Here is a 20,545-nt window from a genome sequence, read left to right as displayed (position 1 = left end):
TAGGGAGGCAGTCCCGACGGAAGGAAACAAGCTTCCACAGCAGGTAGCTCCTAACGAAGGATAATAAAAATAACAATCCTCCAAAACTCCAATTCAAAATGTTTTCTAGTGTCATACATATAGAGAAGGATCCCTCCTTTTTATTTTTAAAATAGTGGATACCTCGTCCCCTGTAAATGCAGTAGCATATAGTTACACAAGCACAGAGAGAGGACACAAAATCAGCATCCTCCAACTGATGGAGAATTTTAATTTACAAACAGGATCCAAGCAAATAAATTTCATGCAATCCGTCTGCTCCACTCTTTCCCCGAGCTGTCGCTGTGCATACCCATGAGGCGGCATGGGAAACATATATGAAGGATCACACCACCTTGTATGTACAACCCTCTGGAAAATAGCAATCAACTTTGATGATGGCATATTATTATGCCTTCGACCGATGGACATACATTCCTGCAAACTTCATAAAATTTCTCGAAAGTACAGGTCTATCCTTAACTAGAATTTACTAGAATATATGGTTCTGGGATTTAGGGTCTCTTTGAAAGTACAGGTCCCCATCAGTTCATTGCAAAGTCTAAAGTTAACATCATAATGGACAGGGACAAATTTTTGTTTGTACCTGCTGTCAGCCAGATATTTCCATGCTTAAAGGATTACAGGCTAAGTCTACATTTCTTTTGTCTGCATCAATAATGTGTTCCACAAATTATCAAAATGCCAGTGGTTTCACAACTCAAGAATGTGAGTAACACCAAATCCACAAAACATTAGTTATGAAAGAATCATTTGGAGTTCCCTGAGATTGCAATTAAAATGTCAGAGTTAGCCCTGCTGTCAGGGGGGTAATGATGGAGTTGGCCATGCTGTCATCACACGGTGAGTGAAGCACCATTATCTTCCACTGTGAGATTTAGTATAAATGTAGCTGCCTTTGGGGCCCTGACCAATTGAAAAATAGAGAAAAGTAAACTTCCTTGAATTAAAGCGTGCGCACATAACTACCATGGTGATATGAAAAGATGTCAGCGTACTATAATAGTATCTGCTTATGTGTAGTCCTATACAGCTGGTGAAGGTGAAAACTCTGTTCTACCTTAAATCTAATATAGACTATAAGTTGCCAAGTTGACTCCTCAAACATGAGAAAACAATTTAAGAAAAACTTTTATACATAATAAGTGCAACAAGTATGACAAACATTCAGCTGGGTAAATAGTTAGTCTCACGCTCTTGATACTATAAAGGCGGACTGAAATTACCGAGATAGATTCTAATTCATAGAAAGGAGCATTGAGCAGGGTAAGTACAGATTTGCTTAAAGTTTAACTGGCGCACCATTTAATAACAAGAAGATTAGACCCTAAATTCACACAACATGGACAGGAGAAAAGGTATCCAGTTTGTCAACACTGACGACAAAAGGACAACACATCCGCTGATTTTTCAACATTTTTAGAAAGGACACTTCGTGGGGAGGTGCTTCTAAAAGCTGAAAAGTTACAATATTCTTGCCCCAAATAAAGTACAGCCGACCACAGATCTGTGCGAGCACCCGCTTGCTCCTTATTGTCAGTATGGAAAACATAACCCACAATAAATAACAAGTCATGAAGAGATCTAACAGTACACTCTTTTTTTTTTAGGTGATCAATAACCAGGATTTGAACCCTGGACAACCTGAAGGGCAAGCATCGCCAACTAACTATGCTAACAGTTGTAGGAGATCTAACAGTACATTCTGATATATCATCCCATACTTAAAAATCCAAAGTTCTTTAAGATCCAGTCAGTATTCCTTTTTCCTGACAATCCAATCATTATGTTCAAGAGAAATTTGGAATTGGTTGGAATAGGTGAGATCTCAACAATGAACAAGGGACAAGCTTTAGTTGCACTTTCATATATCTATTATATAATAAGATAACTCTGGAAATCAGACCACAGCAAAGCGCAACTCCAAGGCATGAGTTATTCACTAAGGATGTGGCGGACATGCTCTAAGGTGCTCTGGAGCCCATGAATATGTGAGAAAAACCAAGTGGAGCAACTCCATCATATCCTTCTTTTCTTTTCTTGAATTTTACCATAGAATCCCAAATTTTTTTCCATCCTAGAAAGCCTCACTCTTTTTGGTTATATCAACTGACTAATCTTTATTTCTTAACGAACACAGACTTTCAAATAAAGGGGGGAAGCTATTAAGGAATTTTGAAAAAGAGAAAATAGAAGATTTTCAATGTTTGTGCTGTCACATGCATAGGATGTGCCAAAACCTAAGGAACGAGAAGGGCATTTAAAGTATACTACCCCGGTTACTAAGATATCAAATCAGAGAATTTAGCTCTTACTTAGTCAAGAGTTCATGATTAGAACAAACAAATCCACACACATAGCTTGTTCAGACAGACTAGTTTAAATAAGACCTAGTTAGATTAAACAGCTGGAAACCAACTGAGCTAGTGCGGACATGTACACTGAATATCTGAAGAGGTCTCAATGAAGTAAGGCTTGGATTTTGTGAAACAATTAGAATGAAGAAGGCAAACCCAAGAACACCGACAAAAGTTTTTTCAGGGAGAACTTGGAAAAGGAGGTGGTAAAAAAAGCAGTATATCTTTATGAATGAGTGATGAAATAGTATGTTTATCAAGCTGACTGCAAATTGGACAAGGACTTGTCAAGTATAGTCATAGATTGTTGAGTGGTACCAAATTTATATTGAGGAAAAATGAGCATCTCCCACTCTAGTCCTCCAACTTTTTTTGCCTTCTGATGCTTCTTCACCCCTTTGGACCATCCTTCTTTGAAAAGGAAGTGGTTAAAAAGCCAGTATAGCTTAATACGAATTGAGCGATCAGTGGTATGTTTATCAAGCTGACTGCAGATGTTGGAAAAGGGCTTCTCAAGTATGCTCATAGATTGTTGAGTGGTATCAAATTTTATATTGAGAAAAATGAGTGTCTCCCAATCCAGTCCAACTTTTTTTTGCCCTCTTATGCTTCTTCACCCCTAGGACCACCCCCCTCCTTTCTTTCACTCACATGAACGAATTCCTTCTGTAGCCGATCTTGTAATCATAATTTGTCAAAGGAATGTTTTTCCCTTTTCTCAAATTGATTTTCAATTCTTTATCAATTAAATGAACTAAACTGAATTTTCTCTTCAAGATTGAGAAATGTAGAGGCAAGGACTCCATCTCGACCAAATTGGCACATCCCACTAGCACCATACTATTTTGATGAGAGAATGGAACATGGGACACCCAGACTCTAGTTCGCTCATAAACTAGGAAATACTAGCATTCTCTGTGGGCACCACCCGAGATTTTCTAGTTCGCTAGCTAGGTCGCCTGATACTACTGAGAGTAGCTGATGCGGGATAGAACTTTCAAAGACACAAAGAGAGGGGGGGGGAATCTGGAGTCCACCAGATTCAAGGAATCCTCCTCTAGTGGTCTCCAATCCAGGAGTAATTTTGCCAAAGCAAGATTTTTATTCCAATTTTTCTGACTAAACAAGAGGCATGGGGTTCCATATATAGCCCCCTATATAACTACTCATGATCCCAACAAGTGATCATGTAACTACCCATGATCCAACAAACAACATGGGACGCTAAAACAACTAAATACAGCCATAACAAGCCAGCTAAAAATAGCAACTAACATAAGGATGGAAATGCATAATAAATAAAAGAAAATACACAAGAAAATAATACTAGGGCCTCTGCATATGGGCCAAAGTGCTATGCACGCCGGCGACACCTGTAAACATGCTGAAAACAGTAATCTGTGTCCTCACCAGTAGCAATGTCCCATGCACAGAAAAAGAGAGCATCTGTTGGTTCTCATTTCTTTTCTTGGTTCGATCATGTGTGGGAGCCAAGGAAAGACAGAAAGAGATGGAGAGGAAGGGACAGAAGAGAGGAAGGAGAGGAAGAAGGGAGAGGAGGTACCTAGATCCAGCCTCCCCTAGCTTAAAGTTGGACTTATTGTTAGAATCATTGCACATTCAGTAAGGTAATCTAGCACCCCCTTTTTTCCATTTATTTGGCAAAAAATTAAGCAAACAATGGAAACATGCTAAAATTTTTTCATTTTGGCATCATGACATTCCAATGTGTTGTAGGATAGGGATCAATCTACAGCACAGTATTTTAGGGGCATATAATTACCATACGTATTTAAGAGGCTAAAAAATCCTAACAAAGAGATTAAAGAATCTTAAGAATCATCAAAACCAGTAAAAAACACTAAACTATTAGGATGCCAACCATCCCATGTGTCGCAAAGGAGTATCCTGTATGTCTCAATACCATATCGACCCAGAACAATATAGGGATAGGTGTTGGCATCAAGTAAAAAATCCATGTGTAGATGATTATTTTCCCAATTGCCAAAAAATGAATTATCAAGAACTTTAAATGTAACTTTTATCTTTTATTTTATATTAATAAATTAAAAAGTTCTCAAAGATTTGCATGAGTTTCTCGATTTCTCAACTAAGAAATTAATTTTTCAACGAGTTCTGAAAGCGGGTTAGAGCATCCTAACTCTTTCTCAAAAGAAAAAAAAAGAGTTCTTAATAAGATATCATTATAATTGCAACACTAAGAAAACATCATAGTCATACTAATGATTTTTTCTACATCCAATATATCACCAAAAACTAAACTTGATTCACATGCATCTTTTGTGGGATTTTAGGAAAGGTAATGACCTAATACACTAGATGGACCATAGCTTCATACATGACGAAACTTGATTACTTAAAACAATCAAAACAGAAAACTCAATCAAAATTGACTCCCATAGAAGATTGAACATTTATGAAAGATGCTGGCCTACCGAAATAATGGATATAACTATGACAAATTCATCCAGGATATCTGAAGTTACATTCTGAAATTATCTGTTTCAATCCAAAATAACATTCTTTGCTTTGTCCTTGTGTGGATGCACTACTACTTTATCTCCTAACTTTGATTTTCATTATTATCAATCAAGTTGACTTTCTATGAGTTTTGTTGTTTTTTCTTCAAAGTTTCATGGACATAGTAGATCTCTTCCAATATTAAAATCAACACCAATGGTTCTTTCACTTTATGTAACATCTTTTTTGTGCCATCTAGAAATTCAATAGGCTTGGAAGGGGTATGACCAATCTTTAGCATTTTGTTTCCAAATATGCTCACCTTATCCACCAAGATGCTTCCCTCCAGATGACAACAACTCTTATCTCTTTGGAAGCATCATCCCACCACTTCCTAATATTCGTTGGCGTTGAACTTCTTTCTCTCTTCCCACAGCAGGAGGGAAGGGGGGAGCCAAATGAACAGGTTAAGCAAAATTGTCCATCCTTTTCCTACCGTAAATTTCCAATTATGAGCCCTGTGAATGCTGCCCTTCTAGTTCTTCCAAAATTATAAACCCCTACCTTTCTCACTCACTCACTCACTCTCTTGACCCCACCAAAATTGTAGTGCTTCCTTTTCTTCCACAAAGTTAACACTTCTTGTGCATTAGTTCCAGCCTACCAATTTGTTTTGTAACTACAAGAAAGCAAGGGGTGTCATGGACCAGGCATTATGGCTTTCAGTTTCACTGAGAAAATGTGTCTTAGTTATCATGCAGATATCATTTTAATTCCTAATTCCAAATGCCACCTCAATTTGTTCATTCTAGGATCACTTCAGCTTTTATAAGACAGAAAACTTTTGATCTCTTAACAAATAATTCTAAAAATATCAACTACTTCTTTAATTTTTTTAAAAATTTATATTTTGTTCGAAATATTTACTTTTCATTCTTTGGTTATATTGTGATTGACATCACAGAGACACAAACAACCCTGAATCGGCATTAGCGTCGTCAATTTAGTCTGATGTGAATTTCACATGTCGGTATACTTGTTTCTAAACAAAGGCTGAACCAATTTATCAAGCAAGCAATATCTTAGTGAAGCTGCAAGATAATTTAAGCATACAAAATGCCTTCTGTTAAAAGCTGAAGCTTTATTAATGACAGTTTGAATTCTTCTATAGACTTTAATTTGGAAAGTTGAACCACAGAGATATAAGACAAAACCTAGACATTTTAAATCAAACCACCAAAAAAAAAAAAAAGATGTTATATTCTGAAATAGGACTATTCACAGCTTGATAACTTTACAACTTCTTCCAGGAAAGGTAATTAACTTAAAAGGTTTTGTGCATCAAGCTAGGCAATAAACACAATCACCATATCGGATCTGCACCACCAACCACGGCAGTTGGGGTGCTGGGCAGGGATAGACTTTACAGTTCACAAATTAAGAACCAAACTTAAACGATTTCAGTTGGTGCTCCCCAAGAAACCAATATCTAAGAAGCATAAAAATGCAAGCAATACCTATATGCAAGAAAGATCACAACATGCCTTGTCTACATCTTGTCTACATCTCAAGCAAATGCTATGCTTTGATAAGATGAAATAAACACTAAGCAAGGTCCCTATTTTTGTGAGTTGACATCTCAATAAAAGGTGAATGCTGAAAAGGAGGGAAAAAGTAGTATCTGGATGAATGAAAAGAAGTACCATGATTCAGGTGTTTGATATAGGGCAGAAGAACTCCCAAAGCATGAGGCAAGCAATTCAGTGTTTATCACACCAGGAGAAAGTGCAACAACTGCCACACCAGGAGGCAACTCTTTTGCAACAGACCGTGTCAGACCCTCAATTGCCCATTTTGAAGCACAATAGGGTGCCACCTGTAGCAGAGCAGTGTATTTCAGAGCATAAATAAGATAAAAGACTAATTTTGCAACAAGAAAAATACATTAACATGATCACACTGAGAGCATCTGATTACCTCTGCAGCTGCTGATCTTCCCCAACCAGAAGACATGTTAACAATAATTCCCTGCTTCTTTTCTATCATAAGTGGCAGGAAGTGCCGGAGTATATTTGCAACACCCTTAATATTAGTATCTATCACTGTATCAAATTCCTCTGCTGGTACTTCCCATATTTTATTATTTTTGTTTATTGTGCCTGCATTATTTACTGTAGAAATACACCCTTGTTTCAGTTATGCAGTAATGTAGTAGCAATGGAAGCAAAGTAATAATTCAGTTAAAAAAAGTAACAAAGTACATCATAGTCACCTTTGTTTACCCAAAAAAAGAAAACCATTTTAAAGAGATAAATTAATGTAAGGAACAAGAAGTATTAAACAATGAAAATAGGAAAGCAAGATGCAGACAAGGGCAATCATCAAAACTTGTAGGGATACAAATCACTCAACCACCATTTAAAATATGCTTGTTTCCACAAACCAATGCCCTCCATTTCTCTCAAGAGGAATAAATTTTTATCTAAAACACCATATCCATTTGAGAATCATAAAATTCTGATATCATGTAGATATTAAAGACTAAATTGAGATTTTTTTTTTTCTTCTAGTGCATCAGTGATCAATAGGACTATTATAATGAATCAAAATAAGGTCTTCCCATCACATGCATCAAGGCACCACAAGCCAAAATATAGCAAAGCCACAAAATAAAGTGGAGAAAGTAGACTTTTGGAATAGATTTCTGATTAGAAGCAAATTCAATAAATCAACCAGGATCACTAAATAATCATAAACTTCATATAATTAAGTTTACAGGATCAGAACAGAACCACAACAATGAGAGCCACCTACCAGTACAGTCTTAAACAACAACATACTTCACAAATGTTATGGCGGCTCACATGCATCATACAAGTGGAGTCAACAACATAAAATGTACATATATACCTAGGGGAATGCTTTTCTTTTCAGAATCTTTTCCACTTCTCCTCCTAATGATAAGACTAGTAAATATCATGAAGTTTTCGACAATTTTCAGATGGATAACTAACACTTAAGTCCGAACATTCATTTTCAGAGCAGATACCAAAACTATCAAATAAAATCATAAAACAAACAAGATGTATCAAAAGCAAATGGTACACTCAATGCTTTGAACACAATCAAGATATAACATATTTAATGCGCAAAATTTCACATGAAAACATAACAACAGATAACTCGACCTTGTGAAAACTGATACTTAACCGAGAACATCCTAAAACCCAAACAATACTGTCTATCCTCTCTGTCTCTATTCTGTTTTCTTACTTTTACTAGTACTACGTTAGTTCACAAAAGAAAGAAACAACTCCTTCAAAAGGGAGCTTACAAACCTATGATATCGGGCACCCGTCTCGTCTCCACGACAAGCCTTGCCAACTCCTTGATGCTGGTATCCGACCTCTACAAATCAAGATAAAATGCAACACAACTCATCATTCTTCAACTAGGATCGTCAAAACTCGAGAGCAGCCCTAATAAATGATTTCAATTTTAATGATCAGGTAACAACTATCAGGAATTGCGAAAGAGAAGACGATGACGAGAAGGAATGGGCGGAAAAGATTTGGGAAGGCTTACAATGTCGGCTTGGATGATGAGGTGCTTGGAAGGGGAGGAGGAGGGGGCGGGGTCGTCGGATGGCAGCTCAGCCAGGAGGCCCTGGATCTTCTCTTGGGAGCGTGCAAAACCGATGATGGCGTGCCCGCGCTTGGCGAGCTCCAGGGCGAGGGCCCTCCCGAGGCCACGGCTCACCCCGGTTATCAGCACCGTCTTCGGCGCCCCGACTCCCTTCAGAACCACCGTCATCTCTCTCTCTCTCTCTCTCTCTCTCGTCCCCCTCTCCTGCGTTTCTGGTGATCGACCGATGACCGATGGTGAGCGCCGGAGCTTCTATCGGCGGATTGATCCAATTCGACTTGTTCTTTCTTCTGGGGATTGATCGATGGTGAGGTCGGTTTCATAGAGGACGAGAGTTTGCCACGTTCGCTGCACGTGATAAGCAAGTTTGAATCTAATTCCTCTTATGTAATTTCGACATCTAGCTTTTTGATTTTTTAACCCTTTTTTTCACAAAATAATATATATATATAAGTATTCAATTATCTTTGTATCTAAAATTAATTTTTCAATTTCTGCTGGTTTCAATTGCCGCGTTGTGAACCTTCTCTTAGTCGTGTGAAGCGGAACCATCCCTATTCTTCAGATTTTTTGCCAATAGAAAAGAATGATGTTGACGTGTCTTCTTTGTTAGTCCAACCTAATTTATTTCTATGGTGCATAATTGATGTAGTGCTTATGGTGTAGGATTGTCATTTACTAATTAACTTTTTTGATTTATATAATCCTATTGTTACATTTTTTTTTTTTCCTTATGGCAGTGTGCTGCTCTTTTTTTGTTTGTCTAAAAAAAAAATATGGAGGTGGATTAAGAGGGAATATATGTACTCTGCATTTGTAGATTACTACAACTGAAACTACATTTCGATTCAAAATTTGGGCATGACAGATTTCATAGAGCTTGCAGAGTTGCAGGTAGAATTTCAAAAACTCAATTATATTATTAGAACGAGTATGCTTTGAGGCCTACGTGTCATGAGGAGATTAGTTCCCAGGGACCCACTATATTTGGCGCTATATTTTGACTAGCACCAATCTCCGGCTGTAACGTGATTCGGATTTCTTTTAGTCTCAAATCCTGTTGAAAAGGGGAGTCTCGATTTCTCTAGAGAATGATATGCCCTGCATAACATATCTTGATAGCCATTTAGGTTGAGCTTTAGGTACCCTCTTTCTCCCTCTTTTTTTTTTTTTTTTCTTCTTATTTTCTTTCTTTCTTTTTTCATTCTTCTTCCCGCCCCCCAATAAAGTCCACAAGGTTAATTGCTGTTAATCCCTATCTTTTCCCATCCTGACTCTGTTTCCTGCTAAAATTTTAATTTTTTTTATATGGATCTGTACTGCCCTTGTGATTATCATAATAATGATGATTTTTTAATATAAACCTTTCAAATCACGTATGTCAATATATAGTATAAGAATTCCTGGTGCTTCAAAAAGACAGATAAAAGAATACTTATATCCCATCATTATTATTATGCCATAGAAAGAGGATGAGCCTTGACATAATGGTAAAAATTTCTCTACTTGTTGAGTAAGACTGCGTACATCTAACCCGACCCTGTAATGACAAGAACCTTATAGACCTGACCACCCTTATTATTGTTATACTGTAGAAATTCAAAAGGAGAAATGGATGAACATGAATTTCAACCAATATTGCAAACACTGAACACCATGGCCTTCATTTCTGAGTCCATAATTTACAAGAAGCATAGGGTGCAATAAATAATTCAAAGGTTCCACTAACAAGAGAAGCATAGAAGCATACATGGACCAAAATGGATTATAAATTATGACGTCATACACAACCCATGACAGGATCTCATAATTCACTTGTCGCGAAACTTGGGGCGAACAGCAATTACACCAGGTCTTGCATCAGCAAAATGGTATCTACAAGAAAGTATTGACATTATAGGTAACTGGGTAACTAAATACCGAATGCAGGATCTATATATCCATAAATTAGCATTAATTTCTTTTCACCAGAACAGAAATAACATTTACCCATTTTCAATAAGAAAGCTTCTGACAACTGTTGGAAGCGAAGCTTGTCCTCGACTATGGTTCCCAGTCCCTGGAAGAAATGGAAATTACATGAACTTTTCAATGCCATCTATTAACATGCAAGTCATAACAGAAAAGCACGGATATCATGATTTCCAAAAAAATATCAACACTTGAACATGATAATATAAGATACATGATTCAACCATCCCATTGGACCATTTACCTGGCAAACTGCTAATGCACTTGTCTAGTACAATTCATGCTTTACAATATAAAACCACATCAACGTTTACCAAGTATCCCAAAAAGGGACCAGCACATTATCTTCCAACAGTAACTTAACTATTTATTTATAAAATAACCCTCCAATTTGCTGTACCATGTAGACTGTGAGGTTTCCTCTTGCCAAATGACCATGCATTCATATTGTAGATCCATGCATTCATGAATATGTGTATCCATGTGTATATGCAATCATAATAGGCATGCATCAACAGATGAGACGTCCAAAACATCAATAAGCATGATCCTTGTTCATGTTCATCGCCACAAGGGCCAAAGCCCTGGTTGAGAACAACCTGGTTTATACTTTCTAGTAGCAATATAATTATCATACTTGCAATATAATTATTGAAAGGGCAAACAAGGCATGTATTAAGTGCATTAAATTTACACCTGTAATAACATGTAATACTGTTTGTCTCTGCTGAGGTAATGCCCTCATCTTCTTCGCATGAGAGTCCTTTTCCAAGCCTTTAAGAGTCTCCAATGATGCTGAGTGTGAAATTCCAGCCTCCAGTTTCACTAACCCATCAGAAGAAGCAGAACAACTCATAATGGCCTGGGATTCTATTTTATGCAGACGCTCCTTCAATGCCCTCACAGCTTCTGAAGCATGCAGGCCATGTAAATCTATTTTCCAGATGTCATTATCGCTGTTCCTAATGTGTAAGATTTTCTCTGCTGCTTTCATGTTCAGCTTTTCAGCAGCCGTCCACTCTCCTCGAGCTCTCAGGGAAAACTGACGTGCAGAAACATGGTCACCTCTCAAGTAAGCATTACTCGCAGCCCGTGAATGCTGAGATGCCGCCCTATTGACAAGATAAATATGTTAAACAATCCTATCAACAAAATTGATCAGAAAAGTGATATCCAAACTCATTAGAACCCTTTAGGTCACTTATATGATACCGTGATACCCTTTCCATGTAGGCTAGCAACTTCTTCGGAGAACATCATATGCCAGGGAACAAATAGAGAAGAATGTACCAGTCAAGAAGGAATGGTTCCACCAAATCATATCCATAATTAGAAAAGACTCATACCAATTCATCAAAATACTTTCTAATCGAACACATCAGTCAAATAAACTATGAACATCAGTCAAATAAAACTATGCAATTCTGACCAAGAACATCATATGAATTGTAACTTAATACTAATCTAACTACTACTGAAAATATCTACTATGAATGATCCAATCAAACAAAAGCTCTTAGCTCCTTCCTTTTCCTTCTTTCAAAACATTTTTTCACTTATTAATATTAAAACCTGGATTATTTCCTTTAGTTCTCAATCTGGCCCTCTTGTGCGTGCACCTTGGGCCTGAAAAGAGAGAAACCCCATGCATGGGGGGAGGTTGGGTGGTCTAGATATATCTAATAGAATATCAAATAACAGTTCCTTGCTGCACTCTCTTAAACCAAGTGTATATGAAAATGTCCGTCGGAGCTTCTTGTGAGCTTACATTCAGCTCGTGATTCCATACAACTATGCTTACAACTAACAAAGATTGCGACTGCATATGCAAGTTTGCAAAGGAACAGCACAACAAAGATATAGAACTTAATGATACAGCATCGATGTTCTAACCTTGAAGACCATGTTCAAGGCTTAAAAGTTTGCAATTCCACAATGCATGCCTAAAATGTGGATTGCGGAACGCTTCTTTACTGCAGATCAATCCTTGGGTTATAACAGTTGCAAAAAGAACTGCCAAGTAATATAAGTAGCAGATATGGAAGGAGTGGGGAAATTTTATATACAACAAAGCTGATTCCAATAAATAGAATCTTGTCTTTGAAGTTTGAACCTTAACTCTAGCACCATAACATGTCTAGGTATGGTCCCATACAGTAAAGGAGCTTAAATATCATATGATTTTTTTTAGAAGTAAGACAAATAAGTATGACAATATACATCAATTGCAAGCTTCAAATTAAGCATGACCCATAGCACAAATTTTACAAAACAGTACAACAAATTAACTTAGGAGCAGTATCATTTTATCACACAAGTGCAGGCAGCACAACAATGTTTGAAAAAAGAATGTATTAAACATAAATTTAATTGAAATTTTCATGAAAATGGAGGAAAACTTATTTCACCAACAAGTAGACAATTTACTCATAAATCTAAATAATAAATATTTTTATCCCTTTTGGTGGATGTGCACGTCTGCATCACAGAGTCTCACATGCATGACATACCCATGTCAAATATCAACATTAAAATGTTTTCAATTTCTAGATTATTTACAACATATCCATGCTCATGTTAATGTGTTCAGATATAAAATCCATATTGACTGCATCTGGAATATTGGAATTTGTAATGATGCCCACCAATGTGTTCTCACAATGCAATATCCATGTCCATGTCAACTACAGTACAGGGTTTGACAATTCTTGAAACTTAAAGCCTTCATTTAGTATATACTTGTGCAACACAATATTTGCAAAAAGCAAAACATACTGTATAATATACTACAAAAATTCAAAGTCCAAAGCCATTTCTATGAGACACTTCATGCACCGTGATTGGTAAATTCAGTTTTACATACAATTACATGTTGTAACTCGTGCACAAATACGGAAATCAATCTGCAATACTGTATTATTTGTAGTTACTGAAGACTTTCATTTGATGTAGTCATGTTCTTTTTTGATGAAAATGTCTAACCGGCACACATGCGGGTGTGTCCTCCTAACTTTGATAGATTGCACAAAAAAATAACAAGGATAAAAATAACAACAATAATTTGGAGATCAATTAAATAAAAGCTACATACGAGATGATTTGAAATACTTTATTATTGTAGCTTCTGAAGACTTTTATTTGATGCAGTCAAGTTCTTTTTTATTGAAAATGCCTAACGTAGATGCATGTGACTGTTGTATCCTTGTAACTTTGATCAAAAGCACAAAATAACAATGATAAAAATAACAAAACTAATTTGGAGATCAAATAAATAAATCTTTCCTCTACATGTGAGGCAGTCATACCTCATCATCATTATTGCATCCTTCCGGTGACTTAAGTAGACATCATTTTCTTCCCACTCAGGTTCAGCAGGTACAGAGGACAATCTCCTTGAAATTAGCACCTCATGTGCACCATCTGATAGCTTATTGTTAGCTGGCTTGCTGTCCACTGAAAATTTAGTACTATCATTCATAAAAGTGCTTGGGCCCTTGCTTGATATTAGCACAGCATCTGCACCATCTGACAGTTTATTATCTATTGAAAGGCTTTGCCCCCAGCATTTATCTTTAGTGCTGATAAAAGTGCTCAGTTCAGAGCAGCTAGTCTTCTCTTTGTTCGAGTCAGGTGAAACCATTGCTTTGAGAATAATGGAAGCTTGGTCCACATCACCATTCACAGCAGCTAATAGGTCCTTAATCAAATTTTGATCAGCCCAACTATGAACATCTTTCAGCATCTTGACAGCAGGATTTACATTATTTTTGGCAGTGATTTGATGATCTAGATGCCTCGCAGCAGAATTATCATTTAAAAATCCACTTTTCTGGTTATTCACAGGTAGTGGGCATTTTACATACGGGCGAACAGCCAAAGAAGAAGACCTCATACTTGTGCTATTGTTTGTCACCAAATTTTTGGCAGAACCGGAAGAAGTTGCATTGGAGATGGATGGGAAAGGATCGGCATCACATTCAGGCAAGGTGCCATCTTTCGCTCGCTGCTTGCGATCAAAGGCAGCCCAACCAGGAGTGCGGACCCTGGGCTGCTGCATATTTGAATTTAATGGACTTCTCGAGATGGTCATCTTAGAAACCAAACGGACTATCACCAGGAATGATTCATGAAAAATAATGTATATGCCGCATACTTGTTCTTTAATCTTCCAGCCCAGTATGAGGGAGAAAAAAAAACCCACGCAAGTGCCCCAACAAATTTGACTCAACCAGTTTGCAGAAGCTTTTTCAACCTAACAAGTAACAACAAGCAGTCATCAAGCATAAGTGTATATAAATCCGGTTGACAGCATACGGAAAACATAAAGGCTGTTATGACTGATATCTCCCACATTGATTTCTAACGTCAGCTAATAAGATTAAACATTATATAATCTAAATTCACTAATTAAGAAAAGGTTTAAGATATTTCTTGTAAACCAATTCTTAGCATCCAAGCTTCAAAATATAACTTCAGTCAGCCCGGGAAGGAGAAAAATATTTTTTATTAAAAATTAAATCCACCGATATAGTTATATTTTTCTTCTTAACTCAGTCAAATTATTATCTATTTTAAAAATATATATCTCAAATTTTCATCAAAATTTCGAATTTTGTGTGTGTGTATATATATATGCCAACAAAGAGCTGTTATACTAAATTAAGTAACAAAAATAAATCAAGAAATATGAATTAAAAATAAAAATTAACTATCTTTATTCTCTCAAAATAAAACCATCAGAAAAATATAGATTCTACAAAAATCCACGTTTATCCAATAATCTTTACGCGAAGGCAAAACAATTCCTAAAAAATTACAAATAAAAAGCCTAATCAAATTTCGAGAAATTCTTCCTAAATTAGATTTATAAATCCTAAAAGCTTGGGATCGTAGAGGAATTAATAAAAATTAGGGCATGCCTTGTCGCGCTATTCTGAGACCCCAATCCACAGTTCTCGAAACCAAGGTGTCGATCGGACCAAGAACGAGGAATCGTATAGCTGGAACGCGAAGTTCTTCAGATCGGACGGCACGGAGGAGGAGACAATCGGCTGAGAAGAAAGTCTGCATCCCGTATCCATCAACGATCCCTTCCGGCGAAGCGAGACGAGGTTTCGGTTGAGATATTTGGGGCCTCGGCGAAAGGATTCCGAGCCTATCTTTATTTTTTTCCTATTTTCATAGCTATGTTGGAAGGCTTTTAACCTATGTTTCATTCAATTACAAAATAATGGTAGAAATTGCTAATATTGTAGAAATAACAATTTCAAAAGCTATATAATAAGAAAAGTTTGAAAAACAAAGAAATTAAAACTTGTCAGGATCAAGGCATGTGAAATATACTATTCTAAGAATAAAATTCGCTCCCTCGTGCATGTTCATGACAAGGTCATTCCCAAGGTACAACAATCCAGTTAAGCCTAATTCTTGTCTCACGAGCATAATCTCGTGGGAGGCTTGGTCCAATCGACTCACCTTCAATCGCCCAACGAGAAGGCTTAAGAAAAATGAAAGTGAAAAATTGGAGGAAAATTTAAAAATTAGAAGGCTAATAGGGGGTTTCTTTCTCGGGCTCAAAGTACTCGCACAATGCTTGAATATGTCTGGATGTAATGTATTAACTGCCAATAGCTTTTTTATAGGCTCGATTTGGATAACCACTAGATAAGCCCATAAAGACCTCAACAGCTCTCACAATAAAGATTGTAATAGCCTATTATTGTTAGCACGTCATAAAAGTTTTCCAACACGTGCGCATTAATATCTATAATGCATATGTAAGGCTGCAAATGGGTCGGGTCGACCCGTGACCCGACCCGACCCGACCCGCGTAGACCCGACCCGACCCGAATTTTAGGACCCGCGGGTCCGGGTCGGGTCCTAAAATTGGACCCGAATCATTTTCTGGGTCGGATCTGGGTTTACCAAACGGACCCGACCCGACCCGAATGGACCCGAAGAGAGAGAGAGGAAAAGCAAAAGAAAGTCTTTTCTTTTTCTTTTTCTTTTTTTTTTGGCGTGGGTTGTGATACTGTTGGTCAGTGTGGGAGGATAGCAAGTTAGCAACAAGCATAGGTTCACAGAATCCAAAGAAACGTCGGCCCGTCAGGATTCTCTCTCGATCTATTACACTGTTGAGACCTCTGGTGTCTCGGTAGCTGCCTTTTTTTTTTTTCCTTCTGTTTTTTGGTTTTTGTTTCTTTTAACTTTTGAAGGGAGAAAGTGAGGGAACACTGCAACTGAATATGGGTCATGTGCCAGTTTTCTGTAATGGAATTGGATTTTGGAAGAAGGTCTAGAATTTTTTTTGTCCTCGTGAGAGGGGAGCTGGGAGACACCGAGTTCCGTCCAATCAGTCATATAGATAAAAAATAGTGTGATATGAAATTTGGCTTGTAGACCGACTTAGTTAGTAAGTCATGGGTCATCTGTTCTGACTGGAGCTCAATTGCAAAGTCTTTCAAGTCATGGGTCACCCAGCACCTCATAATTATGATATGACCAAATTAGATTTGCCCAAATTTTTTCCCAAAAGCACAAAAAAATTGGATCCGATCGGACCCGGACCCGACCCGAATCAGACCCGGACCCGACCCGAACCCGACTCGGACCCGACCCGACCCAACCCGATCTTCAACCGGGTCGGGTCCGGGTCCAAAATTGGGACCCGAACAAAAAACCGGGTTGGATCGGGGTCACTTAGGACCCGACCCGACCCATTTGCACCCCTATGCATATGGTACAGTGCACATAAATCAGCCAAGAGTAAACTAATTTAAATTTCAAATTTAAATTATAGATTGAAATCAAATTCAAATATTAAATTTAAAATGAATATGTTGCTATGCACATATGTACAATGCACGTATGTGTAGCTATGCAAATAAGTCGAGCAGCTAGCAAGTTATTCAAGATCGACTCAGGTCTAAGCTCTACTTGACTCGACTGTTACCAAGTTTGAGTATTACTATAGCAAATCCCATGTTTCCTATAGCAATCTCATGATGTATTACTTTCATCATTTCAAATAATGACAACACAATGATCATGGGATCACAATGTGCAAACATAAATTTTAGACTATATAAGAATAAGTGAATAAACTACAAAAGGATATACAATCAAATTTCATTTTCCATGTTTCATATAGTAACCGTAATATGAGCATGTGGTTACCACAAAATGTAACTATAATTATTGTGCACAATCATAAAATTAGGATGTTATTATAATTAATAAATTACAAAAATATTTATCATCATATTTCATTTCTCATGTATAAAATGAGTGCACAATGATCTATAATCACTATATGGGAAAAAGAAGTTGGGATATCATTAGAATTAATGAATGACAAAAGAATTTGTCATTATTACAAGAGGGATTCATGATTTTTTTTTCTTTTGTGAGCAACAAACTTTAGGAAATATGAAGGGTATAAATCACCATCTCAAAATATCTATTATGGGTCTAAAGCATACTTGAAATATTTGCCACCAGCCTTAAATCTATGGAGAGAAAAGAGAAGAGTGAAAGGTTTTCTTGGCCATAAGGAGGACAATGACTAACCCACTTAACAATCATCATTATAGGCTAAAAAATTCATTGGGCTTTGGACTCATGTGACTCCAAATTTGCAAATCAGATCCAAGTCTATGAACTCGGAAGATTTGAGGCTAAGGCCAAGTCTAGGCTTATTTGAACTTTAACCAAAACCTATTGTAACCTAAATGATGGCACAACAAAGAATTTAAGGTTAGGACAGGTCTATGCACTACAACAAAAATGAGTTTTTCCGACTCTTAGGTGCCGACGCAAGAAAGAAGCGTCGGTAATTTGGTCACCGCACCAAAATTTGTCGACACTTCTTAATAGTGTCGGAAAAATCTGAATTAGATGATGCTTATGTATATAAGCGTCATCGAAGGCCAAAGCTAAGCTAGCTAACATGGCACTTTCTAAAAACGGCGTCAGAAACCGGTCCACCATGCGTTAACGCGACATTTTAGAAAGCATCATCAGAGGCCTAATTTGGCCTCCCCCCCCCCCCCCCCCCCCCCCCCACGATGCTTCACGAAGCATTCGGAGGCCTTATAACTCCGACGACGCTTTCTAAAGCGTCATGGGAGGCCTCATAACCAAGACAACGCTTCCTAACACGTCATCAGAGGCTTCCCCCCTCCCACCGTAAATGCCAACGCCCCCTTTGCGGACCTAAATCCTTAATCATCCCCGCACCCTAAACAACAAGAGACCGATTGGGGAGGAGAGAAGAATGCGGAGCGATCAAGAGCAACGGAGAGCCATGGAGGGGGAGGAGCTCGTGGCAGGGCAAGAAGGGCCGGTGACGTGCATGGCAAGGATCCAGCGGCCGGAGAACTAGCTCCTGGTGATCATGGGGCAGGCAAGGAGTAGCTCCGCCCCTCCATTGCTTGAGATTTTCTTCTTTGATGCCAACATTTCTTTCCTCTCTCCTACTCGACGCCTTCTAAAAGTCATTTGAATCCTGGTCTTCGTCACCCCTGCGGTCCTCCGCGAGTGCCGCCGTCTCATTGCCAAGAGCGAGATCTCTTTTTCTTCTTTTTTTCCTCTCCTCTCCTCCCCTCCCTTTCCCCTTCTTTCTTCTAGGGTTTCTCCAGACCTAGAGTTTGACTGGTTATTCTTTGGATCAACTAGAAACGGCAGATACCGAGGGCCGCTAACATGGGCAATGCTCTATCGCCGTCCGCTGACGCGCGGTTCGTTACCGCGACCCGGTACAATTCTCCCCCTCCTCTTATAAGTGCCGGTACATGCTTGAAAAAGTGCTACAAAAACCCATATTTGCTATAGTGATGTTTGGGAGTTCAAGCCTAAGATAGACGTCAATTCTAGTTTAGCCTTGCCACTGACCAGTACCTGCTCAAAGAAGAGCTTATCAGTACCAATGATTACTTTAAGATGGCCTCTAACTCTGATTAATTGTACAAGTAATTTGTCAGAAAGAGATCGGCTTTCACACAAATAAAATCAAAATTGCTCTCATCAAAATTGAAGGTAACTATGTACCAGAGATTCTATTTTTAACAATGCGAAGAGCTCAAAAACCTCAGCGGGTAACTGTGAGCATTCCCAACAAAGAAACTCTGATGCCAATCAGTTGTCTGTAGAGCTCATCAACTTTCCCTTCCAAAGGCCACACCCTCCTCTCCAACCCTTCACACCTCCTCTTCAACACATCCACTGCAACCGTCAACTCTCCTCGGCTTCGCCGAGAGATTCGCTCCCGCAGACTCCGAGCAGCCATGGCCGTGGCATCCAACTCATCTAATGCCACGAGCCCATCTCTTCGCCTCCTGTCAAACTCCTCTTTCGCTTCCTTCCGCAACTCATGCAACGAGCTCATCCACGGCGCGGTCTTGCATGACTGCACCGATGGAAGCCCCCGCCGAGGCTTGAAAGACAAAGCAATCCCCAGCATCTCGACGACGAGCAGCGCCACCATTCGAGACCCACCTAGCACTTCATGGAGCTGTGCAGTTGGGTTGCTCATGTCCTCGCATGGCCTTGCGTTTTGTGCGACAAGCTTTTCGCCTAGCCTTCGCAAATTGGACCTGCATTTCTCCAGTTCGGCACACCTCTCCTCCATCAGTTCGCACAACCCCAACGCCTCCCTTGCTCGCCCGATGCTGGTCTCGGTCGGCTCATGCTCTCCTTCAAGCCAATGCAATGCAATGCTAAGCCGGTCCACGTACTTCTTAATGGCCTCCATCCTCTCTCCCAAGCCACTGCATGCATCAAGCAATTCTACGACATCTTCGAGATAATTATCGATCGTCTTTCGATCGATAGCACTCGAATCAGCAGCAATGGCGCCTGCGATGGATTTGGCCGTGAAGTGTTGTGCGGCGACTGCAAGGTCAAGGGCCTTGGAGAGCCAAGCCGCGCTTGCGGATCGGTGGAGGCTAAAGGGGTTCGATCGGAGCTCATCGAGCTCCGATGTGAGCCATCGGTCAAAGGCAGTGCGTGCCGGAGGCCACGGTGTGACCGGAGAGTGTGAGAAGCTTGCAGGA

At 38.7% G+C, this 20,545-nt stretch overlaps 2 protein-coding genes across 2 annotated transcripts; both read right to left on the bottom strand.

Annotated features, from left to right (window-relative positions):
• Positions 1 to 120: 120 nt before the first annotated feature.
• LOC103704788 (NADPH-dependent pterin aldehyde reductase) lies at positions 121 to 8,882 on the bottom strand. The gene is made up of 5 exons (XM_008788227.3): positions 8,463 to 8,882; positions 8,216 to 8,285; positions 6,855 to 7,048; positions 6,581 to 6,753; positions 121 to 945 (listed from the first exon to the last, which is right to left on the bottom strand). Exons 1-5 carry the CDS (start codon positions 8,688 to 8,690, stop codon positions 876 to 878), a joined length of 735 nt encoding a protein of 244 aa, XP_008786449.2. The 5' UTR covers positions 8,691 to 8,882; the 3' UTR covers positions 121 to 875.
• Positions 8,883 to 10,148: 1,266 nt separating this feature from the next.
• On the bottom strand, positions 10,149 to 15,690 carry LOC103704789. The gene is made up of 5 exons (XM_008788228.4): positions 15,413 to 15,690; positions 13,799 to 14,745; positions 11,190 to 11,605; positions 10,512 to 10,581; positions 10,149 to 10,397 (listed from the first exon to the last, which is right to left on the bottom strand). Exons 2-5 carry the CDS (start codon positions 14,581 to 14,583, stop codon positions 10,334 to 10,336), a joined length of 1,335 nt encoding a protein of 444 aa, XP_008786450.2. The 5' UTR covers positions 14,584 to 14,745; positions 15,413 to 15,690; the 3' UTR covers positions 10,149 to 10,333.
• Between the last annotated feature and the right edge of the window lie 4,855 nt (positions 15,691 to 20,545).

Source organism: Phoenix dactylifera, chromosome 14, assembly GCF_009389715.1.
Source record: "Phoenix dactylifera cultivar Barhee BC4 chromosome 14, palm_55x_up_171113_PBpolish2nd_filt_p, whole genome shotgun sequence".
NCBI lineage: Eukaryota > Viridiplantae > Streptophyta > Magnoliopsida > Arecales > Arecaceae > Phoenix > Phoenix dactylifera.
This window is presented reverse-complemented; position numbering and strand designations above follow the sequence as displayed.